This window comes from Myotis nattereri, assembly GCF_964212035.1.
Source record: "Myotis nattereri genome assembly, chromosome: 13".
Classification (NCBI taxonomy): domain Eukaryota; kingdom Metazoa; phylum Chordata; class Mammalia; order Chiroptera; family Vespertilionidae; genus Myotis; species Myotis nattereri.
The window spans coordinates 11,758,712-11,786,396 of record NC_138088.1 but is presented as its reverse complement, the minus strand read 5'-3'; the positions used below and the strand labels follow the sequence as shown (position 1 = coordinate 11,786,396).

The following is a 27,685-nucleotide window of genomic DNA, read 5'->3' as shown; positions in this document are numbered from 1 at the left end:
ATGCACTATTATAGATACTCCAACGCTGAGGTCAGCTGCTGGTACAAGTACCTGCTCTTCAGTTACAACATCGTCTTCTGGGTGAGTGGATGAGAGCGGCCGCCTTCCCTTGCTTCGTGCTTCACTAGTAAATCATGATTCTTCACGTACTTTGGGTTTGCCAGGCCCTCTGAGACTCTGCATGGAACGGTGGGCAGGGTTGATGAGCCTTGCTCTAGCAACAAGTTATAAAATAGACCCTTACGTGCTGTGATGGGGAAGGCTCAGGTGATTGAAAACCAGACTGAGTGGTCCAGGTATTCTGGTGATTGAATACCAGGCTACCCCAGCCTGGGGGGTTCAGGATGGCGTGGGGCTCTGGCCCAGGTATTTGTCACCCCCCTCCCTGCCCCAGGAGTGCCCCCGGGAGGCATCCGGGCAAGGTGTTTTGTGTGCGTCAGCCTGTGGGCCAGTTCCTGTTCTCGCTCTGGAAGTGAAGACTGGGCAAGGGCAATAACGCACTGCCCTGTGGCGCCGTGTTTAACCGAAAGCGGTATTAGCTCCCGAGCAGTGGAGCGGGGAGGGAAACGCTCCTTGACTGGGTGCTGGGAAAAGGTCATCCCGGGGAGGGGACCTGTGGACTGAGACCTGGATATGGGTGACGAGGCAGCCACGTGGGGATCTGGGGGAGAAAGCTCCAGGGCCTGAGGCAGGAATGAGCGTGGCAGGAATGAGCGTGGCGTATACCAGGTACGAAGAGAAGGCCACGTGGCTGGAGCTGAGCGAGTACAGAGGAGAGGAGACAGGTGAGGACAGAGGCACGAAGGAGCCGGGTCAGGCAGGACCATCCAGTTCTCAGTGAGGATGGAATTATGTTCTACTTTCTGTAGTGCCTCTCGGTAGGTTGTAAGCTGGATGGCGTGCTCTGATTTTGGAATGATCCTGCAGAGTGAGGGGGTGGATGTGGGACCATGTTCTGAGGTGGAATTTTGGGGCAGGAGGGCCTGAATGGTCTCTTAGCCAGGCATATAGAGATGTCACTCTCATGTCTTAGTGACCATTCTGGAGTCTAAACCCCCATCTCAGGAAGCGGTGGAACAGATGAGGATGAATCCTGTTGACTGAAGGGAGGTCTGGCTGTTGAGCCCTGGGATGCGGAGGCAGGGTTTGGTGGTAAGTCCACTCCATCGCTGGCTGTGTGTGAGTGGCCCGAGGTAAAAGGAAGAAGAGGTTTTGTGATGTGCAGCCCGGAGAGGGAGCCTTTCAAGTAGGAAGGAGCAATGAGCTGTCCCCCCGGGGGTGGAATAGGAAGAGGACATAAAGTTAACGTTAGCTTTGACAAGGTGGGGGTTGTTGGTGGCCTTGACCAGAGCTGCTTTTTGCTCTGCGGGGGCTGACACCCACCTGGAGTTGTCCAAGGAGCCAGTGGGACATGAGGAAATGGAGACGGTGACTTAGGACATATCTCTCAAGGACTCTTGCCTAGAAGGGGAGCAGGACAATTGGGCACAGGCCGGAGGTGGTCCAGGGGTTAAGGAAGATACAGCGCAGGCGTGATGCCAGTGGGATTGGTCGAGAGACACAGTCATGGATCCCGCTGTGCAGGAGGGCGAGGGCGCGATCACGAAGAGGCTTGTAACACCAGAAGCAGGTATTGCTGACCAGTGTCTGTGGGCAGATGGAGAAGGAAGGACAGAGGCACGGCCACGGTGCCACCTTTCACCTCCACGGTGGATTTTGGCATTTCCTGTTTGGATTGGAATTTTTTTTCCCCCTCCATACCAGCTGACTTCCTTAAACTTATTTTTAATTGTAGTTGACACTCAATATCGTATTAATTTCAGGTGTACAGTGACTCAACATTCATATACCTCATGAAGTGATCACCGCAGTGTCTGGTGACCATATGTCACCGTCCACAGCTGTTAGGTCTGAAACTCTTGAGAGCAAGGCAGACTTGACCAACACTTCTCCGGCCTCCACCCTTGATTGTACAGCATCTCCTCCTGACGATGTATCTCAAAGTTGCGGGGGTTTCTGTCCTGGAGAAATAGGGTGGAATTCAGTGGCCGGGCGTTCACCCAGGTCTTTCCTAAGCTCAGACAACTTTGACCAACGTCATCATTGCCCTGATGTCGGGCAGGGCCCGGCATTGGACGTGGTTCCTGAGTAGACACATCTCGGGGCCCTTCCTCATGGGGGGACTGGCTGTCCCATCCTCGAGATGTGTGGCTTCCAGACCTGCACTGCTCCGGGCCTGGGAGCCCCTGCCCGCTGTATGGCGGAGAGCCACCTGCCAGGCTGGCAGCCTCCCACTTTGGCCACTTGTACATCCAGCTGTCATCATCCCGCCGGCTGTGCTCCCTGGCCTTGTGCCCTGACCTCGGATTCTCATCCTGATTTGTGCAGCTGGAGGGAACCTCTCCCAGTGCTGCCGTGGCTCAGGGTCCTGATGTCCCCGTGTCATCAGAGGCTTTTCAGAACAGATTCCTTGCTCTTGGGGAGCTGTGCTCACTTGCCTGATAGTACCTTTGCAGCACCAGACTCAAGTGGTGGAGCTCCTGAATCCAGAATTGTGGCCATCTGTCTGGTGGCTGAAGGCTGCTGCAGCTTGCTGGGCGTTTTGCAGAGTTGGCAGTGCGCATGGTCGAGAGTTAATCATTTTTCAGTTAGTGTGCACTGGGGCAGAACAGGAAGGGACAAAAAGGAACAGTCAGGAAAGTGAGGCCTGGGAGAGCATGGTGGGGAGATTTGGGGGGTGGGGGAGGGGAGGAGGGATGCCAGGCCCCTGGCTGGGGAGGCTGCCTGGCCCTTCCCTGCCGAGTTCTTGGTGGTGATTTGTTGTCTTCATCTGCCCAGGAGCTGGGAGTCTGGGTGAGACCTGAGAATTGGGCTGCAGAGCCCTCAGGGACCCGCGTGGGGCCAGTCTGGACTCTCCAGAACTAGTGACCTTCTAAGCTTCGTGTTTTCATTATGAAATACTGATCTCACCTACCTGCCACTTGCCCACGGGCTGCTCAGAGTGTCTAACCCAGGGGTGGGCAAACTTTTTGACTCTAGGGCCACAATGGGTTCTTAAACTGGACCGGAGGGCTGGAACAAAAGCATGGATGGAGTGTTTGTGTGAACTAATATAAATTCAAAGTAAACATCATTACATAAAAGGGTACGGTCTTTTTTTTCAATAGTTTCATTCATTTCAAACTGGCCGGTTCCGGCGGGGCCGTAGTTTGCCCACGGCTGGTCTAACCTGATATGCAAAGCTCCCACCTCCTCAGAGCAGTTCTCTTTTTTAAAAAGAGAATAATGGACGCCCATGTTCCCATACCCTAGCTCAGTGATGGCGAACCTATGACACACGTGTCAGAGGTGACACGCGAACTCATTTTTTTGGTTGATTTTTCTTTGTTAAATGGCATTTAAATATATAAAATAAATATCAAAAATATAAGTCTTTGTTTTACTATGGTTGCAAGTATCAAAAAATTTCTGTATGTGACACGGCACCAGAGTTAAGTTAGGGTTTTTCAAAATGCTGACACTCCGAGCTCAAAAGGTTCGCCATCACTTCCCTAGCTCCAAAAATTACCAACTCATCCAATCTTGTGTCGTTTCTACCCCCCACACCCGCCTCCGGATATTCTGAAGCCAAGCACAGATAGACTGTTTTTGCACAGAGAGTTTTTATAGTGTTGGGTTTGTTTGGACGAGATAACAGTGAGTGGGGGAGCGGGGACTGCCCGGGCTCTGCAGGCCGGGTGGAGTATGCAGAGGGCAGCCAGCTGTTGCTGTGACCACTTCCAGGTGCTGGAACCAGCACAGGTTTCATTCAGCAGTTTGTCCCCTTCCGCATTATTTTCACAGCCACAGTCTTTGTAACAAACACCTGTAACACTAGCAGTTTTCTTAAGCTTCTCTCCCTCCAGTTTAGGGACAGATGGTTTCCAAGAGGCCGGGAATGGTGATCCTGGGTGAGAAACACGGATGCGCGTGTCTGTGTCTGTTCTGAACTGCACGGGGCGGGGCTTCATGGGTTCTGATCACAGGTGTGTCAGGAAACAGCGCTCCCAGCCAGCATAGCATTTTGAAGGCACTAGCATTTCTTACATTTTAAAAAAATCATTGTAATCATTATTTGTTTGTGTTAGACCTGTTTCTAGCGCAAAATCTCACTTTGACTTGGGGAAATGCAAATCAAAACCACAGAGATACCACTTTAAACCCATGAGGATGGCTATTACGGAAAGAACCGAACCTGACAGATGTTGGGAGGGTTGTGGAGAAATCGGAACCCTTGTGCACTGTTCATGCGACTGTAAAATGGTGCAGCTGCTATGGAAAATAGTGTGGTGGTTCCTCGAAAAGTTAAAAAATAAAACTACCATAGGATCCAGCAATGCACTTCTGGGCATATACCCAGAAGAATTGAGAGCAGGATCTGTAGTGATATTTGCACATCCATGTTCATAGCAGTGTTATTCATAATAGCCAAAGGTAGAAACAACCCAGGTATCAACTGCCAGATGAATGGATAAATGAAATGGGGTCTAGGATGCAGTGGAATATTATTCAGCCTTAAAAAGGAAGGCAGTCCTGCCACCTGCCACAGCGTGGATGAACCTTGAGGACGCTGTGGTAAGTGCAATACTCAGCCACACAAGAACAGATACTGTATGGTTCCATTTATGTGATGTACCCAGAGCAGTCAAATTCATAGAAACAGAAAGTAGAATGATGGTTGCCAGGGAGTGGGGGAGGGGAGAATGGGGAAGTTATTGTTCAATGGGCAGGGTGTCAATTTTGCCAGATAAAAAATTCTGTGGCCCTAGCTGGTTTGGCTCAGTGGGTAGAGCAGACTGAAGGGTCCTGGGTTCGATTCCGGTCAAGGGCACATGCCTGGGTTGCTGGCTCCATCCCCAGTAAGGGGTGTGCAGAAGGCAGCCATTCAATGATTCTCATAATTAATGTTCCTCTCTCTCTCTCTCTCTCTCTCTCTCTCTCTCTCTCCTGAAATCAATAAAAATATATTTAAAAAAAAGTTCTGTGGATGGTGGTGGTGGTGGCATAACCCTTTGAATATGCCGAGTCCCACCAAGCTGTACACTTAAAAATGGCAATTTGATATTACGCCCACTTACCACAGTTAAAAGTGCTTACACTCTCCCTGGACTTGCAGAGGAAGGGAGGCAGGTGGGCCGGGAGGGGTGGTGGGCGGCCCTTTGCTCACTGGCTCCCCAGAGAACTTCGCATTCCCCGTCCCCGGAGTGAGTCCTGTATAGGGGTCATCAGATGGCGTCTGCAGAGCCAGGATTGCTTCCCACCGCACACACTGAGGTTAATTGGCACGGGGTCGGGTGAAGGCCTTGCCTGCATCTACCGCAGAGGAGGACTGGGTCAAAGTGAAGAGCTGAGCCCCTCGTGAGCACAGACGGTGCCCTGTCCAGAGAGCAGGGTCCCTGCTGTTGCTGCTCGGTGACTTACAGAGTGCAGGGTCAGCCTCTGAGCCCAGGTGCAGCCTGTTGCTGAGTGAGAGGCGCCTCCCTTCACCGTGACAGGTGCCTCCCGTGAGTATGGTGTCGTACATGTAATTTATGGCCCAAACTGGGAAACCTGGGGTGACCTTGCTAAGAGAAGTTAAGAATTTTGCCGAAACAACAGGTGTCGCCAGGACTGTCCCAGGCAGACCAGGATATGTGGTCGCCCCCTGTCCCCCCCCCCCCCCGCACCCCTCCCCCAGAGGCAAAGTCACAGCATCTTTGTGAGTGGAGAGCCTTCTTCTCTTCCTGCGGCCTTTATCGCGCTCCTTCTCCCACGAGGGGGGCAGTCAGTACCTCCTACGCTGGGCTGACAGAATTGCCCGCGTGTGAGCTGGACCCCGTGTAATGTTAGAGCCCCAGGTCCGAGTGCAGATGTTCCTCCCCTTCCATCTCTGGGTAACTGATGCTGTCAGAAAGCCGCGAAAGGCTAGTGTTTTTTTGTGTTTAGCATCTTTTCATTTTCACTGCTGAGAAGTGGTTTCGTTTTCTCTTCAAGTTTTATTTCATAAACGTTTGCAATTGCATGGAAACTCTGCACGAGACACCCCAGCTGCATCGTACTCCCTCCTCGAGCTCCGCTCTCCTGCCTCATCACCAGGGTCCTCCGGGGCCCGTCCTCGCAGCCTTGAGGCCTGCGCTTTCATGCGCACATCCCCGCGCGCAGCTCATCCAGGTGGCTGCAGTTTTCCTGAGTGTACTTTTGGAAATTCCCGTATTGGGCATTTAGGTTGTTTCCATTGCTTTTACGATCCCAGATAAGGACGCAGTGGTTGGTTTTGTGTAATACAGATTCTTCCGTGTGGGGGAGGACAGGGATGACTTGCTGGAGTCGAGTCCCGGGAGGGAGATTAAACGGGTCAGAAGGTGTGTTCGTTGTTCCGAGGGCCTGACATGTTTATATAGTCCAAATTGCTTCTCCAGAAGGGCTGTCCCAGTTCCTAAGAAAGAGATCAGCTAATCACACAGGTGTGCGTGTTTCTCCAACGCTTGCCAAGGCAGAGGTCAAGTCAGGGGTCACTTAATCGGAGGCTCTCCTGGCTACTTGCTGCCTGTGGCGCTGGCCTGCAGGGCCTGGGCGCCCAGAGGCTGATCCCCGGGCGGGGGGCGGGGGGGTGTTGAGGTGCACTGCTCTGCGCCGGGCACCTGTGACCGTTCTGGCTCACAGGTAGTCTCAGGTCTGTGACTGGAGTGCGTGTGACTCAGCATCTCTGCCAGCACCTACTCAACTCAGCCCGGCCCCAGCTGCTGGAGCGACTTGTCTTCTGCGTGGGAGTCTCATTCCCATCTTGTTTGTACCTTTTCCCCCCAGAAATGCTTTTTGAAAATAACACCCCTGTTGAGGTGTAAATGAGACAATAACATTTAGCCATTTCAAGTGTACAGGTGGATGCGTTGACAACTGGGCGCCCATGGAACCACCATCATCACCCAGTGAAGACAGAAAACATGTCCCCCACTTCAGAAGCTGTCCTGTGCCCTCGGCAGCCGGCCCCCCTTCTGCAGGCAGCCGCCCACCCGCCTCCTGCCTCTGTAAAGCAGGTTTGACTCGGGGATCTGACTTCTGTAGGTTTTTCTCTGTTTTTTCTTTTTCAACTTCATTGATTTCTTTTGAAATAAATTTTTTTTATTGATTCTCTTATTTTTATTATCTCCTTCTACTTTGGAATTATTTTGCTGTTTTTCTAGCATCTAAGGTAGAAGATTCAGTCATTGATTATAAATCTTTTTTCCCTGGTATAAGTATTTTATGTATATGCTTCCTGCATCCCATTTTGATCTATTTTCATTTCAGTGGTTAAAATATGCATACATACTCTGTATGTAATGTGTCTCTTCTTTTCTCCTCTGGCTCACTTCAAGAGTTTGACTTTATTCTCTTTCTTTCTTTTTTCCAGGGAGAGGTAAGGAGATGGGAGAGAGAGATAGAAACATCAATGATGAAAGAGAATCATTGATCAGCTTCCTCCTGTATGCCCTCTACTGGGATTGAGCCTGCACCCTGGGTATATGCCAGGGGTGGGCAAACTTTTTGACTCGAGGGCCACAATGGGTTCTTAAACTGGACCGGAGGGCCAGAACAAAAGCATGGATGGAGTGTTTGTGTGAACTAATATAAATTCAAAGTAAACATCATTACATAAAAGGGTATGGTCTTTTTTTTCAATAGTTTTATTCATTTCAAACGGGCCAGATCCGGCCCGTGGGCCATAGTTTGCCCCCGGCTGGTTTATGCCCTGACCAGGATCCAGCTGGTGACCTCCTGATGCATGGGGTGATGCTCAACCAACTGAGCCACACTGGCTGGGCTTTATTCTATTTCTAATAGTTTCATTTGGGTCTTTTTTTATATTTTCTACTAGAGGCCCGGTGCACAGATTCGTGCACAGGTGGGATCCCTTGACCTGGCCTGTGGGGATCGGTCAGGAACCGGCTCTCCAACATCCCCTGAGGGGTACCGGATTGTGAGAGGGCGGTTCTTGGGTGATGCACCCCGGAATCGGGCTCCCTCCTCTCTTGTTCTAGGTGCATCATCTGAGAACCGCAGCTGCCAAGTCACCGCAGCTTGGCAGCTCCTGTGTTGAGTGTCTGTCCCCTGGTGGTCAGTGCGTGTCATAGCTACTGGTTGGACCTTCGAACGGACTGTTGCTTAGGCTTTTATAGATATATATATATATCTATATATATCTATATATCTATATATATATATATATATATATATATATATATATATTTCTCTCTTCATTCTCTTTATTTTTTCCTTTAAATCCCTGAGGCTATTTACCATATCTGTTTTAGAATCTTTGCTAATTCAATTTCCTGTCATACTTGTCTTTTTCTAGTTACTGGTCCCCCCTCCCCCGCCCCTTATTATAGGTCACATCCCCCCACCCCCCTTTTTGCCTCGCTAATAACTTTGACTAGATGCTGTGTACAGCTCGTCCACCTAAGTATTCTTCTTGTCTTTTTCAGCTTGGGCTGACATAACAGGGTACCCGAGGCAGGTTGCCCTAACAGGAACTTATTTTCTCACAGTTCTGGAGGCTGCAGGTCTGAGGTGAGGGTGCCAGCGTGGGCACATCTGGTGAGAACTCTTTTCCTGGCTTGCAGACGGCTGTCTTCTGGCTGTGTCCTCACATGTCAGAGAGAGTGCTCTGGTTCCTCTTCCTCCTACGGGACACTAGTCATGGAGGCCTCACCCTCTGACCTCCTCTAGCCCTAATCACTTCCCCAAACCCCCACCTCCAAATGCATCCCAGTGGTTAGGGCTTCAACTTGTGGATTTGAAGTGGGATCACCACAAACATCCAATTCCATGCATAGCACTTCCTTACCAGTATTATATCCTTTTAGTCTGCCTCCTTTTATTAACTATTGTGTGTAAGCTTCATTCATGCCATTGTGTGTAGTTACAGCATTCATGTTCATCGTTGTGTAACGTTCTGTTGTGGAAATGTACCATTTGTGTTATTTACAGTTTTGGGCTATGAAGTCGGGTTGGAGTGATGGGAAGACATACCAGGGTTGTGGACCTGAATGGGGGATGCTCCCGGGGCTCACGTGTCCGAGCCAAAGGAAATCCTGTTTTGTCTCCAGCTCCAGATGGTGTCAGTGTGATAGCCGAGGGCAGGACACACCTGGCTCTCGGCCTGCTGTGCGCACACAGCTTCTCTGGGACACAGCCCTGCCCGTGCGTTTGCGTTTCATCTGTGGCCGCGTTCCTGCTCCCACGGCGGAGCTGAGGACTTGAAACAATAGGCAAAGCTGCAAGTGTTCACTCCCTGGCTCATACAAGTGTGGACCCTGGCTCAGAATCTTGCTTTTCCGCCCGCTGTGGGGCACTGAGCTGTGCTAGTGATGGCAGGGGCTCGGGGGGGGGGGGGGTCTGGGTGGGGGTTCCTCCTCTCAGTTGCTTGAGGAGCTGTTTGTCACCTCCCCTAGATAAGCCTGCCCTCCTTCCTTCCTTCCTTTCAAAGGCTTTGACGCAGCCAGATTCCTGGGCGGGGCTTGGAGGCGGTGGGCTCTGTTATCAGGGAAGGCAGAGGCGTCTGTAGAAGCTCCTCTGTCCGAACGCTGGGGAGTCCTGCTTCTCGGGCTGTGCTGGGCAGGGCACAGGCGCTGCTTGCCCAGCACCACCCTTCCGGCGGGAGGAAGGCCGCCGGGTGACCCTGTGCGAGGCACCGTCCTGGCCTGGCCCTGCTTCTTTCTCCCCAGGGAGGAAGCTGGGCCCCCGCGTCCCTTCCGGCTTCCAGAGTCCCGCTGGGAAGTGGCTTGGTTTGGACTATTTTAATGTGGGACCATTTTGAAAGGAACGTTCCCTGCTCTGTGTAGGGTTCAGAGTGGCCACAGTCCTGAGGGCAAGGCCTCCTGACCCCGCAGACACCCTGGTGTTCCCCCCAGCCCACTGGGTCTCTGGGCCAGGCCAGGTGTGGGCCCGCCTCTCTGGCGTCCTTTCTGGCCAGTATTTGATTGTTGGCTTTTCAAGTGCCCACGAGCATGTCTGGTGTTCTCCCAAGTCCCCGGGCCTGAGTCAGGGTTCCCCATCTGTAGCTGCCAGAGCCATGGGCTCCACCTGCACGATTTGGGGTGACAGAGTTTAGACAGCAGGAGGTGCGTATGCTGTTGGCGACCACTGGCCAGTCGGCGATCACTGGTTGCCGCCGCTGGAATTTGCGGATTGGCGAACTGAGGCCCAAGGCAGGGGTGGCTGCTCAAGGTCACGGGGAGTCAGGGACAGAGGTGACCGTGCTAGCCTCTCCCCACCCTTTCCTTCCCATCAGTCTCTCCTGTCCGCCTTGGAAAGCCCCCAGAAGGCTGTTCCCCTCAACTCTGATGTGCTGCTGTCTCCAGAGACCTAAGAAACAGATGCCTGGAAGGAAGGTCCTTATCTTAGGACCTAGTGCGGGGAGTTTTCCTGGCGGGGGTGGGGCGGGAGGGCGCGGCAAGTAGTGTTCCCGTCCAGCCCATGCTGGTGGAGTCTGCCCCTCCATGCCTGTGCTCTGTCCCCCCAGGAGGCTTAAGTACATCGCCTATGACACGTCCCTCAGTCCTACCGCCTCCTGTGACCCAGGGAGGGAAACGGGCCTAGGGAGGTCCTCCAACTCCCGCAGGTCCCCACGCAGGTCCTGTCTCTAGGAAGCTGCAGGGCGGAGGGCGGAGGGCGGAGCCAGGACCCCTGCCCTGTGCTGTGCTTGTTCATCCAGCCTTCTCTTTCTTGGGGATGCTTCTGGTTTTCTCGAGGCTCCCCCAGGCGGCCCAGGGGAAGGGAAGGGCTCTGTGAGTGTCAGCTTCCCGCCAGAGGCCACGGGGCAGCCCGAGGTGTTGCGCTACTGCTGGCGGGTTGTCTCCAGCGTGTTGAGCAAAGCCCTCTGGGCCCACAGGAGTGGCCTAAGTATGTTCACACACTGGAATGACATTTCGCAAGGAGCCTGGCCACTAAACTGCCAGTGGAGAGGGGCTGTTTCGACACACGGGGTTTCGTGGTTTCGGGACCTCCTGCCGTCCAGCAGGCCCGGCCGGGGTGGGAACCTCTGGGGTAAAGCCCCGCAGCTCGCTCACGGGAGAGGGGTTCTGTGCAGCCCCATGACCAGGCAGGGCGGGACCATCCTCCGCCTTCCTTCCCAGGCTCCTTTGTCTGGGGTGGGAAGGCTGATGCGGGATCTTTACAGGGGCACCCCCTCTCCCTCCCAGGAGGCCACCTGCCCTGGTTGGGACTCAGCGATCCCCACCACCTGGCGGACAGTGGGGGGCCTTGGTTTTAGAGTCGCACAGCTCAGAAGCCCCTTCTGAGAAACGTCCTCACCTCTGGCCCCTTGACCGGCCCCTCCTCCTGGCCAGGGAGATAAGGGAGGTCAGGAACTCAGGTTTGGTCTTATCTCCTGGCCACCAGCCAGCCAGGTGACTTTGGACAAATAACCAAGTTGTCCTATATATCCGTTTTCCTGTTTGAAAAATGGGGGTAACAGTGCTCGTGTGATGGGTATGGAAGGGCCTCTTCGGGGTGTTCAGTGATTAACACGGGGCCTGGTGCTCAGGGAAGGCTGGTGCTACTGCCACCGTGCCACTGCGGTGACGTCCCCGCGGCCTCCCTTCGGGCTGGGGGCAACTGGGCCTCATTCTCTGGGAGGAACTGCATCAGGGTTTAGAAGAGAGACTAGGAAGGCTACTCTGAAGCCGGGCGGCCGGCTGAACGTCTCCCAGTGAGGATGGCCCAGCCCCACCGATGGTCGGTGCAAGAGTTCACGGCGAACCGGGTGATGCTGGCGGTCCTGGCTGCCGGTCACAGGGCTGCCCTGTGAGCTTCCAGACAGGCCACTTCCCCTGTCTGATCCTCAGTCAACTCGTCTCTAAAATAAGTGCTGGGCCCAGACTTTCTGCCGGATCAGCATCATTAAACCCAAGGTCTTGACATGTGACCTCTGGTTCCTGTCTTTCCTGGTGCAAGTTAACTTGAGTCCTTCCTTTAGAGAAGGAAGGAAGCGCAAGCCCTTTGTCTGGGAGCGCAGCCCGTGTGAGAAGAGAGCTGTGCCCAGTGGCGGGGAGCAGGCAGCTCACCGGGGCCCAGTGAGGGGTGATAGGGGGTGGGCTTTCCTCACCGTCCCTCATGGTGCCAGGCAGTGGGCGCGCTGCCGTGGAGTGCAGCTTGGTGGGCTGGGATGCTTGCTGGGGCCACTGGAGGGGGTTGGGATGACAGCCTCCAGGCCTATCCTGCTCTGACCCGAATGTCCCCGTGGGGGGCCTGGCCTTGGACCTGGCCAGCCTGGCCTTTGCTTGGCCCGCTCTTGCTTTGAGTGCATTTGGACTGAGACCCGGGAGAGCGCTGGGAGGCGAGCAGGCAGGACCACGGGCAGGGCTGCTCCGTCTGGGGGCTCTGGCGACTCACGCGCTCACGCCTGCTCTATACCTACAAGGGCCAAGTCCTCGCCAAGTTGTTGGGGTACAACCCGGAACAAGACCGAAAACCTCTCTGCCCTCAGAGAGCTTAAACGGGAGAGACACTGGACAGGTAGCTCGTGTGGCCTTGGCTGACGGCCGGAGGAAAAGCAGGCACGGGAGGTGGTCAGGATGAAGGTGGGGGCTTGTCCACCTGGGACAGGAAAGGAGGCACCTGAGGAGTGGACTGTGAAGAGCCTGGAATGAACGGAGGGACGGAGCCAGGAAGGGAGAGGGAGGAAGGACATTCTAGGCCAGCGATGGCGAACCTTTTGAGCTCGGCGTGTCAGCATTTTGAAAAACCCTAACTTAACTCTGGTGCCGTGTCACATATAGAAATTTTTTGATATTTGCAACCATAGTAAAACAAAGATTTATATTTTTGATATTTATTTTACTTATTTAAATGCCATTTAACAAAGAAACATCAACCAAAAAAATGAGTTCGCGTGTCACCTCTGACACGCGTGTCATAGGTTCGCCATCGCTGTTCTAGGCCAAGGGAACGGTGTCACGGCTGTGAGACAGGCTGCGTTTGCTGCGTTCAGAACTGGTACCGGTGCCAGCGTGGCCTGGAGTGGGGCTGGGGAGGGGAGATGGGTAGGAGGTGATGGTAGAGGGTGGGCCACAGCCTGGCCGTGTTGGTCCTTGTGGGCTGTGGTGAGGAGTTTGAATTTTATTCTAAGAGTTCAAGGAAGTCATTGCAGGGTATGGAGTCGTGTGTGCGTTGTTTTTAAAAGATCATTGCAGTTGCTTGGGGACCTGTGAGGAGGCGCCGAGGGGGTGGACATGGACAGGTGGCAGCAGGGGCAGGAGGAGAACTGGCCACGAGGTTTGGAGGGAGAACCAGCAGAGGGTCTGGTAGGGGGAACTTGGAGTTGGAGGGAAAGAGAGGCATCAAGCATGCGGTCAAGGCTTTCTGTCTTAAGTGAGTGAGTAGGTGCCATAATGTAATGAGGGCAGAGTTGGGGAGGAACTGGGTGGGGGGGGCAAGGCTCCAGTTGGGGGCACGTGCAGATTGAAGAGTCCTTCGATCGCTCAGGTGACGAGTCAAGTAGATGCTGAGTGTTTGACTTGGAGCAGCTGTGGCTGGAGACGGGCGTGTGGTCAGCAGTGTGCAGTGTAGATGGGATCGAAAGCCTGTGAACTGTCGAGAGAGCTCGGGGGTGGGGTAGGCCTGAGTGTGAGGCTCCCAGCATTTGGAGAGCTCTGAGGAGGGGGAGGTGGGGGAGGAGGGGAGGAGGGGGGGAGCAGTGACAGGGTGTGTGGACAAGGACGCCTGTGAATGTGTGCCTCGTGCCCAAAGCTGAGTGGTCTGTGGAGAAGGGAATGACCAGCTCTTCGGAGACCAGATGAGCCCAGAAGAAAGCCTCCACTTCCGGCTTTGAAGAGGAAGTGAGACAGCCAGGACTCAGGGATGGTGGGAAGGAAGCCTCCAGGATCCAGTGGGCAGTGACGGCTCACCTTCAGGCTCGCTTACCACCTGGGGCACTGGGGAGAGGAGGAGGTTGTGCCCCCCCCCCCGCCCCCCCCGGTTGGCATTCTGCTTGGCCCGTGTTCCCCTTGGTGAAATCGAGGGATCGGTCCCCCCAGGGCTTCTTCACTTGGGGTCCACAGGCTGTGAGGGAACCAGCAGTGAGAAGTCAGCCCTCAGAAGTTCCCTCCGAATAGTGGGCATGCCCACGTTTTCTGAAATTGGCTGCAGAAGAGGGTAAGAACGCCCAGGGCTTTCTTGCCAGGTTCTTCTCTTCCCATCTGCAGGCTGGCGGTGGGCTGCATAGGCAGGGACGTCCTGAAGCTGGAGAATCCATGTGGGAGAGGTGAGAGCCGTGGAGACACCGGCTCTGCTGTTTCCCACGAGGACCTGATAAATGGCAGCGAGTGCCTGCACGGTGTCAGGGAGTGAAACAGGAGGCTGATGATATGCAGACCAGGAGGTGTTTGTTTCATGTGGGAAAATCCTCCCGGTTCAGGAATCTGTGTGGTGTTTGGGGGGTGGGGGGTGCCTTTGAGGCAGCCTAACCCCAGTGAGTTCCTGCGGGTGGCAGGTCAGGGATGGGGCCTGTGCTTTTCTGGGGTGGGCACGTCGCTTAGCTCAGGCCTATTTTAATTTAGTAACGAAAGACCCGGCATATCCCAAGCACACGTGTGCCCAGGGGTGGGGTCGGGGGCAGGCTTCGCAGCTGCTTGCGTCTGTCCAGGCCTGAGACCTGGGCCTGAGGCGGGGTGGGGTGGGGCGGCGCAGGGCTGTGCAGCGTCTCCACGACACGGAGCCTATGGAGGCACCTGGGCGATGTCGGTGTGGCCGTGGCCTGCGGGTGTTGTAGACGCAGACCGCACTGAGATGGGGTGCTTGTGGAATGGAACAGTGACCGTGGCCTGCGGGTGTCGTAGACACAGACCACACTGAAATGGGGGTGCTTGTGGAATGGGACAGTGACCGTGGCCTGCGGGTGTCGTAGACACAGACCACACTGAAATGGGGTGCTTGTGGAATGGGGACAATGGCCGTGGCCTGCCGGTGTCGTAGACACAGACCGCACTGAGATGGGGTGCTTGTGGAATGGGGACAATGGCCGTGGCCTGCCGGTGTCGTAGACACAGACCGCACTGAGATGGGGTGCTTGGGGAATGGGACAGTGGCCGTGGCCTGCGGGTGTCGTGGACACAGACCGCACTGAGATGGGGTGCTTGTGGAATGGGGACAGCGGCCGTGGCCTGCCGGTGTCGTAGACACAGACCGCACTGAGATGGGGTGCTTGTGGAATGGGGACAATGGCCATGGCCTGCCGGTGTCGTAGACACAGACCTCACTGAGATGGGGTGCTTGTGGAATGGGGACAGCGGCCGTGGCCTGCCGGTGTCGTAGACACAGACCGCACTGAGATGGGGTGCTTGGGGAATGGGACAGTGGCCGTGGCCTGCCGGTGTCGTGGACACAGACCGCACTGAAATGGGGTGCTTGGGGAATGGGACAGTGGCCGTGGCCTGCGGGTGTCGTGGACACAGACCGCACTGAGATGGGGTGCTTGGGGAATGGGACAGTGGCCGTGGCCTGCGGGTGTCGTGGACACAGACCGCACTGAGATGGGGTGCTTGTGGAATGGGGACAGCGGCCGTGGCCTGCCGGTGTCGTAGACACAGACCTCACTGAGATGGGGTGCTTGTGGAATGGGGACAGCGGGCGTGGCCTGCGGGCTCTGAACTCCGGCATCTTGGCAGGGCAGTGTGTTCTGGGGGCCCCTGCCTGCGAGTGGAGCTGGGGGGCTGAAGGAGTTTGTTTAAATGCTCAGGGAAGGTAGGTGTGGGTCATCCAGAGCCTTCCTGGTGCCTTGTTCCGGGGTCCAGACCCTGTCATCTGCGGGGCCCAGGGGCTGCCGGCCCTGATCCGCCAGGATGGACATGAGCCATTGTCCCTCTCCTGCTGGCCGTGTGAATCTTTCTCTGAGAAGCATGTTCATGGTGCTGGCTTCCAGCCTAACTCTGTCTCTCTCTCTTTCTCCCCCCCCCCCCCCCCCTTTGCTCAGTTGGCTGGAGTTGCCTTCCTCGGAGCCGGACTGTGGGCATGGAGCGAAAAGGTAAGTAGCTGTCACTAGGACCCTGAGCATCGGACAGCCAGAGCCAGGTTGGTTCAGCGTTCACGGTCCCTTCCTCCCTGACAGGTGTTTCTGTGCCAGGTCGTGATTTGCAGTCATTCATCTTGACTGAGCCAGTTCTTGGGAACAGTTAGTGAACTTAGAAAACCGCTTCCCCGCTCTAGGGTCGCTGGGGGCCGGGCTGGGCTGCCGGGTATTGAGCTCTGTGAGTGTGGAGCCCTCTTTCCCGTTCCCGAAGCTCCAGGTCGCCCTGGGCTGGTTGGCAGCTGTGTCCGGGGCAGGTCTGTGCCTCTGGGAGCAGGAGGGTCCGTGTGTTTATTCCTGAAGCTCTGTCCTCACCCCAGAAAGGCTCTGAACCAGGGAGCAGGGCTCTGTTATGGGCCCCGTGGGCAGGGGCAGGTCCTGTGCCCTGTGCACCTCCTTGCCCAGCCTCTGGAGGAAGGTGAGGAGAGACAGGCTCTTACCATCCAGGACAAAGGGCAGTGGGAGCTCTGGGGAGGGTACTAGAGGCGGTGCGCCTTTTGCTCTGTGGGTGGGTGGGTGCTGGGGAGGTGGTGAGGGCTGAACAAGGCCCAGCTGGCCAGGCCGGGAACAGTGGGAACTAATGTTTCACCTTGAGCCTCGGGCCCAGGGCTCTTTCTTCAGTGGAGCCTCCAGAAGGAGGAGGTGGGAGGATGGGAGGGCTTTCTTGCCTTAGGAACTGGATAAGGCTCGCCTTTGGGTTTGGACACCTACAGGGTGGCTTGTGAACCCCTAAAGGGCAGGTGCACTGTCCCTTTGTCCTAGTGACCTGGAAGCAGGTGCAAGTCATAGCCCATAGCGCCACCGTGTGGCCACCTCCGGAATAGCAGCAGCTCAACCCGCAGAGCCTGGCGCTTAGGCCCAGCTGCCTAGTTCCCCCTGGGTGGCCTGGTCTGGCTGCTGTTTTCTCCTTCCTCCTTTGAATCCCATAGAATTGCTGTGTCCTTTTTGGTTGCCAGTAATCAAATGTGACTGTTTATATTTAAGTTAGTTATAATGAAATGCACATTGAAATTCATTTGTTCAGTTCCCCTGCCACATTCAGGTGCTCAGTAGCACACGTGGCCGGCACTGCCATTTGGACACTGCAGGTTTGGTGCCACCGTTGCCACAAAGTTTCATGGGCAGCTGCCTCCTGGCCTTGTTTCCACGGGGGCGCTCACACCGAGGCCACTGTCCTCTCAGGATCATGGGTTCTCCGTCAGTTGAGTGCAGTCAGTTGCCAGATGTCTGGAGGCCAGGGCGAGGCTCCGGCACCGGATGCCCTGACCACAGGTCCCAGGGCCCCTCAGGGCTCCCCTTGCCCCACCTGGATGGAGACCAGGAAAGCTGTGTGTGAAGGTCCGGGGGCTGAGGTGGGCAGGGATCTGCTGGGCAGAGAGGCCTCCAAGGGCAGGAGGCAGGGGCCTCACGCTCGCCCGGCTTGCTAATGAGATGATTGAGCCATGCAAGGCAGGAGCCTGTCCTCATTCAGGTCTGCACACAGCCCAGCCCTCCACGCCGGCCCGACGCCCGGGACTCCCTTTGAGGCTGATCCTGCCCTGCTCTCTGCTTCTTTCAGGGGGTGCTGTCCGACCTCACCAAAGTGACCCGGCTGCATGGAATCGACCCCGTGGTGCTGGTGCTGATGGTGGGCGTGGTCATGTTCACCCTGGGGTTTGCTGGCTGTGTGGGGGCCCTGCGGGAGAACATCTGCCTGCTCAAGTTTGTGAGTGGCCCCAGGGGCGGGCAGGGGCCGCGTGGGGGTTCTCCTGGGCAGACTTTTTCCTTATCTGGGCGCCCTGGTCGCAGCTCTTACAGCCTCCTTGGGCCCTTTGTGCACTGCCGCCCCAGATGGTACGATTTCAGGAAACAATCCGCGGAGCAAGCTCCTCGTCCCCGGAGAAAGCATCTGGCCCCTCTGTTCTCAGCTCCCGGGGGACGGAGTCTGCTGCCCACACCCTCCCCTCTCTTGCCTTTTATCTTCCTCCCCGAGTTCTAAAGGAATTGTTTGTTTGCTGCTCACCTTTGCCCTTCCTGGCTGAGATCAGGAGATGTTGTTAGTGACACTGGGAAATCACTTCCCTCCTCCAGGGTGTATTCCATGTGCTGGCGGAACAAGTCCCCAAGAGTTTAGTTTTATATTTAGATACTCTTTCATTTTGAAATGCATTCCGTTAAATAGCACCTGATGGGGAAACGACAGTTGTGTTTTACAACATATTATTTGTTGAATTCATTAGATCAAGCTTCCTCTTTCCTGAGCTTAATGTAAAAGGCAAAATTTGTGTGGTTTTTCCTAATTTTTAAAAAAAATATATTTTATTGATTTTTTTACAGAGAGGAAGGGAGAGGGATAGAGAGTCAGAAATATCGATGAGAGAGAAACATTGATCAGCTGCCTCCTGCACACTCCCTACTGGGGATGCACCCACAACCAAGGTACATGCCCTTGACCGGAATCAAACCTGGGACCCTTGAGTCCGCAGGCCGACGCTCTATCTCCTGAGCCAAACCAGTCAGGGCTCCTAATTTTGTTAAAATATATTTTTACTGATTTCAGAGAGGAAGGGAGCGGGAGAGAGAGATAGAAACATCAATGATGAGAATCATCGATTGGCTGCCTCCTGCACGCCCCCTACTGGGGATCGAGCCTGCAGTCCAGGCATAATGCCCTTGACCAGAATCAAACCCATAGCCCCTCAGTCCGTAGGCTGACGCTCTACCCACTGAGCCAAGCCGGCTAGGGCTAATTTTTTTTTCTTTCTTAAAAGCATTATGTTTTGTATCTTGCTTCTGTGTGACTGGAGATTCCATTTTGGAAGGCCTGTGTGCATGTGTGTATGTGAGTGCATGCATGCGTGATACCCTCTGTCCTAGGCTGCAGTGAGGCCAGTGAACAGGTGGGAGGGAGGCATGTGGACCTACAGCTGTGTGGGCCCTTCCAGAATGTCACCGCCACTGTGGACAGGGGCTGCTGTGCTTCTGGCCATGGCTTTGTGCAGTGGACTGTCATCTACCCCCAACCAAGCTGCGCAGAGCCCTGCCAGGAAACTCACTGTCCTGTGCGAGTTCTGTACCCTCAGGCAACCTGTGTGCCTGTGTGAGCCTCGGCTTCCTTCAGAGGAAATGCTGACACAGTGGCTGGGAGCTTTCTCACAGTTCCTCCCATGTCGCTCTCCAGCCAGCAGTGCCGTGGTGTGGGGAGGCATGAGCTAGTGATGAGGGTCTCTGGGCAGGCGGGTGGGTCTGGCCGAGGTGCAGGGTGGTGACTCCCGCTCTCGTCTGGTCCCCAGTTCTGCGGCACCATCGTGCTCATCTTCTTCCTCGAGCTGGCCGTGGCTGTGCTGGCCTTCTTGTTCCAGGACTGGGTGAGGGACCGGTTCCGCGAGTTCTTCGAGAGCAACATCAAATCCTACCGGGACGACATTGACCTGCAGAACCTCATCGACTCCCTTCAGAAAGCCGTAAGTCCGCTGCGGCGCCCTGCGGGCCGTGCTTTCCGGGCATGCATCTGTGTGCTGCTCAGGAGTCAGGCTGGGGGAGCCTGGAGCGGGGCCTGGAGGGCCGCCTCACCGCCGGTCCTCAGCTCTGCCTGCTCATGGTTGCCGGGCAGTCCAGGCTGGCTCTCCGTGTGCCCTCTCCCCTCTGGTTTGGGCAGGCAAGTTCAGCGGTCCCCGTGGCCACCCTCCCCCAGGAGCCAGACCTCTCGATCCCTGGCCACGCAGGTGGCTGCAGTCCCCTGGGCACTGTGGGTACCGAGGGCCAGGGCTTCTCCCCAGAGAGGTGACTCACTGTCAGGCTGTTCCCGTCCCCTTCCAGGGACCTTTTCCCCTTCCTGTTTGAGAGGCAGAGCTGCCTGGAGGAAGCTGCCTCCGATGGAGAGGAATGCGACCTGGAACAGGTCCCGGGGGATTGCCTCAGCCACCCCAGGCCCGGCCTTTCCCCCACTGGCCTCTGCGCCCCGGGCGGTGCACTGGAGGCTGGGACCGGACCACTCCCCGCCTCGCCGGCCTCTGCGGGGCTCCCGTGTGGTCTGTGCTCTGCCAGAAAACCTACTTCTCAGGCACGTTTTGTATGGAACACATTAGTTCTGGGAAGAAAACGAGTTAGGAAGCATTAAAAATAACTATGATCTGCTCTTAGTATTTATCTAAACTTGTTTACCCTTATTTCACGGATCTCGGGATATCGCCAAACCCCGGTCACATGACCAGAGAGCCTTCCTGTGTTGCGCAAGGTGACCTGTGTTAGTCTGTGGAGTCACCTTGCCCCGGCCATTTTCTTTTTTCTTTTTTTAAATATATTTTTTTATTGATTTTTTACAGAGAGGAAGGGAGAGGGTTAGAGAGTTAGAAACATTGATGAGAGAGAAACATCGATCAGCTGCCTCCTGCACACCCCCCACTGGGGATGTGCCCGCAACCAAGGCACATGCCCTTGACTGGAATCGAACCCGGGACCCTTCAGTCCACAGGCCGACGCTCTATCCACTGAGCCGAACCAGCCAGGGCCGGCCATTTTCTTTTCTTTGTTTAAATTTAATAAAGTTTTGTTGATAAAAACGTACAGCTGTGGGACCTGTTGTTCCTGCATCTTCACCAGCAGCGGGGCCTCCCCACCCTGGCGTTTCTGGTGTAAATGACTGAGCTCTGCGCTTGGAACCAGGTTCACTGAGCCCTGAACTAGGCGCTCCCGCAGGGCAGCCCTGGCCACGGAGCCGCGTTCTCCGTCGCAGCGACAGCGGCCGGGGCACACGCTGGGAGTTGGGAGCTTCCTTGCAGAGTCTGTCCTGTGTTGCTCTGTCAGACAAACTGGGATATTAATTGACCCAGACTTTGCCTTTGGGCCACGTCTTCCTCTTGGCCTCGCCCAGCGTAGCTCACTGGGCCTTTGCTTCCTGGCCGACTTTCCCGCATCTTCTTCTTCTTCTTGTCCTTGGGCAGCAAGCGAAGCCCGAAGGGCAACTGCTGCCACGGCTGCCTTGACAGGATCATCCCAGCCACTCCCCGAGGTCCCTCACCGCGCCTCCCGCCAGCGCCGCGCCCCCTCCCCTCTCTTCCTTTTCACGCTCAGTGGCATCGAGCTGGTGGCTCCTCCCCCACTGGCCTGAAACATGGTCGTTTCTCCATTGTCTTCCTTTCCTTTTCAAAATAGAATGTCCCTGAGGTTTTCAGTGAATCAGGGAACCTCCTCCCGGTGAATATCACGTGATCGTTAGAGCAGCTGGAGTCACGGACGTGGGGGTGGGAAGGTGGGCTTTACCTTACGAGTAAGAACCCAGAAGCCGGGGGGTGTGTGAGCTGTGGTCACGGCCACGGCCACCCCTGCCGTGGCCACACCCGCAGCAGCTGCCGGGCAGGTGTGGGGACGGGGCTGCTCCCGGATGGTCCTGCTTCCCGCGGGGTTGGTTTTACACTCTCAGACAGACGGGGTTCTCTTGGTAGCTGCCCCAGATAGCGGGGTGGCAGGGGTGTGTCCCATTCACCCAGACGTAGCTCTTCCTGTGGGAGTAGGGGGCCAGCGTGGGAATTTCTTGGGGAGGGGACATCCCGCCCACGAGGTGTTCCCTTGGAGGAGGAGGACACACCAGGTGCAGAGGCGCCTCCGAGGACAGCGAGACGCCTGCTCTGGGCCGAGGTGGGAAGGGAGGGAACGCCTGAGGTGGAGGGGGCACCGGGGCTGGGCCTCTCTGCGCTGGGCCACGGCGGGGCACATGGAGCCAGCCTGTGGGATCCAGCGTGTGGCCGCCGTTTCCTTCGCGAAGGGCCGCCTGGCCTGGCGCTCAGCATCTCTGCGCCGGTGACGTCCGGGGGCTGGCCCTCGGTGTGACCGGTAGAGGCGCACTCAGCCCCGCGTTGCTGAGACCGACCCTGTGCTGGCGGCCACAGCCCCGGCCCGGAGCCCTCATGGCCTGTCTTTGTGCTGCAGAACCAGTGCTGCGGGGCGTACGGCCCCGAAGACTGGGACCTCAACGTCTACTTCAACTGCAGCGGTGCCAGCTACAGCCGCGAGAAGTGCGGCGTGCCCTTCTCCTGCTGCGTGCCGGACCCCGCGGTGAGTGGGCTGCGTGCTCTGGGCTGCGGCTTCCCTGCAGATGGACGAGTGCCAGGCTCGCCCTCTGTGCACGGATAAATTCCGGAACTTTCCTGCATGCCCACCCTGGCTCCAGGGTTCTGGGTGAAACAGGAGAAAACCAGTATTGTTCTCCCTGAAGGCTCTGACCTGGGTGCCTGGGCACGATGTTCTGAGTGTATCCAACCGGGTCCGCCCTCTTCCCTCTCCCTCTACAGAGAGAACGCTCAGTTCTCCGGTAAAGCCGTTCAGTTCTTAGATAAAGCCCACAGGCGCAGAGGGTACGTGCCACCTGGGTGGCAGAGCATTCTGCTCTGTTGCTCCTTATTCACCTGCTTTCATGCCCAGCCCTTGGGTGTCAGAAACCTGGGAAGGAGCAGGGAGTGTCTGCCAGGCTGAGCCTGAGCGGGACTGAGCCCTTCACAGAGCATGGTTGTCACCACGGGCCTGGTGCGGCTCCAGGGCTGGCCGCCGCACATCCTCCCTGCCGAAGGGCCAGGTTCCCAGCGCAGGGAGGGGCGAGCTGACCGGTGGGCAGGCCTGGCCTGCCGCCTGCTTTTGTGTGACCTTCAAGCCAAGAATGATTCCGCCACTTATAAATGGTTGAAAAATTTAAAAAGGATAATATTCTGTGACACGTGAAAATTGTATGAAATTCAAACGTCAGTGTCCATACTCCAAGTTCGATTGAGCTGTAGTGGCGCCCGTCGCCTTTATGTTGGCACCGGCTGCTTTCGTGCCACGTGGCCACAGTGCACGCCTGCCACAGGGGAGCCAGGGTGCGTACCGTCTAGCCCAGGGGTGGGCAAACTTTTTGACTCGAGGGCCACAATGGGTTCTTAAACTGGACCGGAGGGCCAGAACAAAAGCATGGATGGAGTGTTTGTGTGAACTAATATAAATTCAAAGTAAACATCATTACATAAAAGGGTACGGTCTTTTTTTTTTTAGTTTTATTCATTTCAAACGGGCCGGATCCGGCCCGCGGGCCGTAGTTTGCCCTCGGCTGGGACTCTAGCCCTTCCCACGGGAAGTTGGCCCGCCCGTCCCAGCAGGAAAGGCTGGTCGGCAGCTGAGTCGGAGGACGGCAGCCATGCTGGGATGTATACGGGACTTGCTGTGCGTGGCTGTGACTCTTCCAGAGCCTCTACCACTAGCTTCTCAAGGGAACAAGAATGACCGATGTTTTCTGCTTTTCTTGCAGCAAAAAGTGTTGAACACACAGTGTGGCTATGATGTCAGGACTCAGGTGAGAGCCCAGATGACTGTGCGTCCTTCTGGTTTGCTCCCCGTGGTGCAGCTTCCTGACGTAGCAGGTGCAATTGGAGAGGGAGGACAAGGGAGAGGGGCGCGGTGGCCAGCACACGTGCCCTGAGGGGCGGCGGGGCTCCCGGGGCAGCGTGGCTGTGATTTCAAGCCCCGTGAGCTGTCGTCACATAACCTCGCAGTTGCTACATTAGTGGAAAGAGAGCAAACAAAAGTTCGGGGACAAAGACTACATTTCAAAAGAGATTTCTTGGGGCCCCAGGGTGTGTGTTATTTAGGGGTTCAGGATGCAGCTGCAGGAGCTGGAGGCGGGTCAGTCCTCGGGGCTTTCTGCAGGCCGCAGGGCGTGTGCGCCTGGCCGTAAGGAAGTGAGTCCCACGCCAGCCCTTGCTGCGGTGGCCTTGGTGACGGGAGTGGCGGCCCTGTTGGCCATGGGTACTGGGGCTTGCACTCCGGTTCGAGAGCCTCAACCCTTCTGCACTGACCTCCCCTTCACAGAGACGGGCCTGTACCGACAGCGGCTTCCAGTTAGGAATTCAGTGGCGTTAGGTGCCACTGGAGTTAGGTGCTTGGGCTGCCAGAACACAGCACCGCAGACTCCCGTGGCTTCCACAGCACATTGATTTTCTCAGGGCCGTGGCGGTTAGAGGTCCAAGACCAAGGGCTGTGTCTTCTGAGGCCGTCTGCTCCTCCCCGAGTCCTCACCTGGTCTTCCCTCTGTGTCTTGGTGTCCTGAAGTCTGCTTCTTTAGGACACAGCCGTATTGGATTAGGACCCTCTCCAGTGACTTCATTTTAGTAGATCCGCCTCTTTACACACCCTCTCCAACTACAGTCCCATTCTGAGAGTTAGGACTTTAACATGAACTGTAGGGGGACACAGTTCGGCCCCTGACACCACGAAAATGAGTGAATGTTCATCAGTGTTGCCACAGTGGAGGCTGATGGGTGAGGGCAGGGCTGCTTGCTGCATGAGGAGGGGGTGCAGGGTGAGGGAGGGCGAGTGGGGACATGTAGGGGCGGGGTGTGCATGCTCTGCTGAGATCCCCGTGTGCTTGCCGAGCCTCCATTAGGGCTTGAGACCAGCACAGTCAGAATCAGGGACAATCTTGGTTTTAAGATGGACTCCAGGGCTGTGCCTGTCCCTGCGTCTCCGGCTGCTGGAGCCACTTGATTGGGACTGAGGGGTACCCTCGGAGAAGCCACTGTCCCTTCTCTAGCCAACGCCTCTGACTCGGAAGCCCTTGAACCCCCTTCTCCCAGTTTCTTTCTAAAGACACAGCTTCCTCTCCAAGCATGCGAGCCCCCCCCCCCCCTTTCTCAGGCGTGGGCTTGTGGGGGGCTGCACAGGTTGGTCTTTAACTGTGGAAGCCCAAAGGAAGGGGTTAAAGGTCATGGCCTTGGCTAGGCAGGTTATTGACACACACACTGCCCAAGTCCACATTCCTCCTGGGGCTCTGTCTGCCCTGGGCACCGCTGCCTGCCCCCCGAGGGGCCCTGTGCCGGGTGGGGACGTCCGGGTCCTGGGCTCAGGGGACTGTGCTATCTTCCTGCAGCTGAAGAGCAAGTGGGACGAGTTCATCTTCACGAAAGGCTGCATCCCAGCGCTGGAGGGCTGGCTGCCGCGGAATATCTACATCGTGGCCGGCGTCTTCATCGCCATCTCCCTGCTCCAGGTCTGTCCTGCTGTCCCTCGCGGCTGCACCTGTTCCGTTGACCCAGATTCCACAGGTGGGAAGGTGGTGGTGACCAGGGGGCAGTGAGAGTGGGGTGAGCAGCCTGGCGAGGGTCTGATGGGAGAACTGGCAGCAGAAAGTCAGGAATTCAGGGAGTCAGAGAAAGCGGGTTTCCCTGCGTGCCCAGAGCTTGGGCGACAGCCACAGCCCTGGCAGCCTCTGGGACCAGCCTCTGGGACCAGCCTCTGGGGCTGCCGCTGCTGTTAGGTGCAGAAACGCACCTTTTAGAAAGCGTTTGGCTCTGGCCTGGCCTTGAGGCGGGTGACTGAGGGGGCCTGGGGCCGCCAGCCGCCTCCCACACACTCCTCCCTCCCTCAGCAGCGAGGCGTGTGATCTCAGCGGAAGGCTGGGAGACAGAAGCATCCAGAAAAGGAAAGACAAAATGTACTTGAAAAGTGGGCAAAGGAATCAGTATAGAGGGACCGGCTCATCAAATACAAATCACAAGAATTTAAAGGGGAGGATAAAAACTAGAACTTCTGAGGTGACCAGGGTCACAGTCGGTGGAAAAACGTCAGTCTTCCCACCTGTCTGTCCGGCCCGGAGGTCAGCCTCAGAGACCCGCAGTCGGATCGGGGCGCCTGGGCTTTCTGGGGAAGTCGGGTTTACGGAAACGTTCAGGAGGTATTATCTGGGAATCGGAACCAGTCAGGGGGAGCCTGTTTTTTCTTACTGTAGCCCCGGGCATAGGTGTGTCCCTTTGCCTCTGTGGTGCTGCTGTTCGCCCCTTCAGGGCCCAGGGGTGCAGCCACGGGCCCAGGGCTCACTTTCACTGGTGGGCTGGTCTTGCGTTGCCACATGCCCCGCGGGTACTCTTGCTGCGTCCTCGGTGCCTGGGCAGGAGTGGCCGTGGCTGCGGCACCCGCCTCGCCCTGCCCACGGGGCCCTCCCCCCTTGGTCCCACGCTGACGCTGCTGCCTCTGCCGGCCTTGGTTTCAGATATTCGGCATCTTCCTGGCGAAGACCCTGATCTCAGACATCGAGGCCGTGAAGGCCGGCCACCACTTCTGAGGAGCAGCGGGGAGTGAGCAGAGCTGAGCCACGTGGAGGCCAGAGCCCTTCATGTCCACTTCACGTCCAGAGGCAGCGAAGCGGCCGCCCCGCCAGAGCCAGCACCGTCTTCAGCATCAGCGTGCGTGACCTCTGACCCTGCTTGCTGGTGCTGAAGACCTAGGGCCTCATCTTCACCCTCTGAACAGAAGGAACTTGTGACCGGGCTCCCTGCGGGGGTCGGCCCAGAGACAGAATAGTCTTTAGGTGGGGGTGGCGACCGAGGGACCGGCTCCTGGGGCTGCCAGGAGGGTTGACCGGGCCTCCTGGAGCCCGGTGTCTGCAGGCGCCCTGGCCCCTCACCACTCGCGACATCGGTGCTGGCCTGGCGGGCAGCCGCGTCCTCTGTGAGTGGGACTTGGTTAGGGGACCAGCAGGCATGGATAGGGCTTCTCCCCGCAGCAGAGGGCGCTGCCTGTAACGGGATGGGGTGACAGGTGCACCTCGGAGGCTGGTGGGTCTGCAGGACCCTCAGCCGTGTCCAAGCGCAGGAAGCCTGAGCGGTGCGGTGAGCCTGGCTGCTGCCCTCCCTCCCGGCCGCCGAGTGCTGCTCCATCTCCCCTGCATCGCAAGGACAGGACTGGTACCCGACCTGGCGGCTGACGCCCTGGAGGCACGAGGGACTGAGACGGGCTCTTCTCTGAGACTGGCTCTCCTTTTCGTAAAGCGTGTAAATAGTTTATTTATGGGGGCAAGAATGTTCTCACGCCATCTGCATTCCTCGGGCCTTCTCCTCCGAGCAGCCTTACTGTGTCTGGGACTGAAGCCATCCCTTCTAGTTCCTGTGAGTGTCTCCAGAACCAGCCCCGCCCCGCCCCGCCCCGCCAGCTGCTCCTCTCCATCCCCACGGCCCAGGTGCGCCCAGCCGCACCCACTGCCCTCCCCGCTCGCTCGGCCGCACTGTCTTCTGGTCTTGGTGCTACTGAAACTGTCACCTGGAACTTGAATATGACTCTTCCACTGCGAGGTCAGGGGGCTTCGCCCGGGCTCCTCAGGCCACACGCTGAGGCCGCTCGCTGGCCAGCCTGGCACTGCCGCTCCCTGCAGAGAGCTCGGGCCAGGCCTCTGTGCCCACCCCGGCTGCAGCTGGGGAGAGGCTCGGGACATTCTGATGCTAACTTTTGAGGTGACTCCTTTCTCCCCAACCGGGATACCTGTGGCCACCGCGCCCGCCCCTCCTGTCAGGGCTGCTCTGGGCCTGCTCTTGGATATGAAGTCGCCGTGTGTGCAGAGCCCTAGGGACGGCGGGCAGCTGCGGCTCGGGCTCCTGCTCCTCTGGGTCGGGTACCAGTTCTGTCCTTGTGCAGCGACTGGGTGCCGCCTCCACCGCCTGGCCGGGTGCGCGTGCTGCTGTGGCGTAGCTGGTGGGTGTTTGTTGATGATACTGTTAAAATGTCCCCCCCCCCTTTTTTTTTTTTTTTTTACAATTTTTCCTGTAGACTAGGGGAAGAAGAATGCGTTTGGGATGTGTGAAGCTTTCTTTGACTGCCAAGCTCTTTTATGGAATATATCTTTAT

The 27,685-nt window shown here is 56.6% G+C and overlaps 1 protein-coding gene across 1 annotated transcript; it reads left to right on the top strand.

Annotated features, from left to right (window-relative positions):
• On the top strand, positions 1-27,685 carry TSPAN14 (tetraspanin 14; the record flags this gene model as incomplete). The annotated part of the gene is made up of 8 exons (XM_081105202.1): positions 1-81; positions 15,974-16,024; positions 17,625-17,771; positions 19,339-19,509; positions 21,974-22,099; positions 23,322-23,366; positions 24,939-25,058; positions 26,058-27,685. 8 exons carry the CDS (start codon positions 1-3, stop codon positions 26,127-26,129), a joined length of 813 nt encoding a protein of 270 aa, XP_080961328.1. The 3' UTR covers positions 26,130-27,685.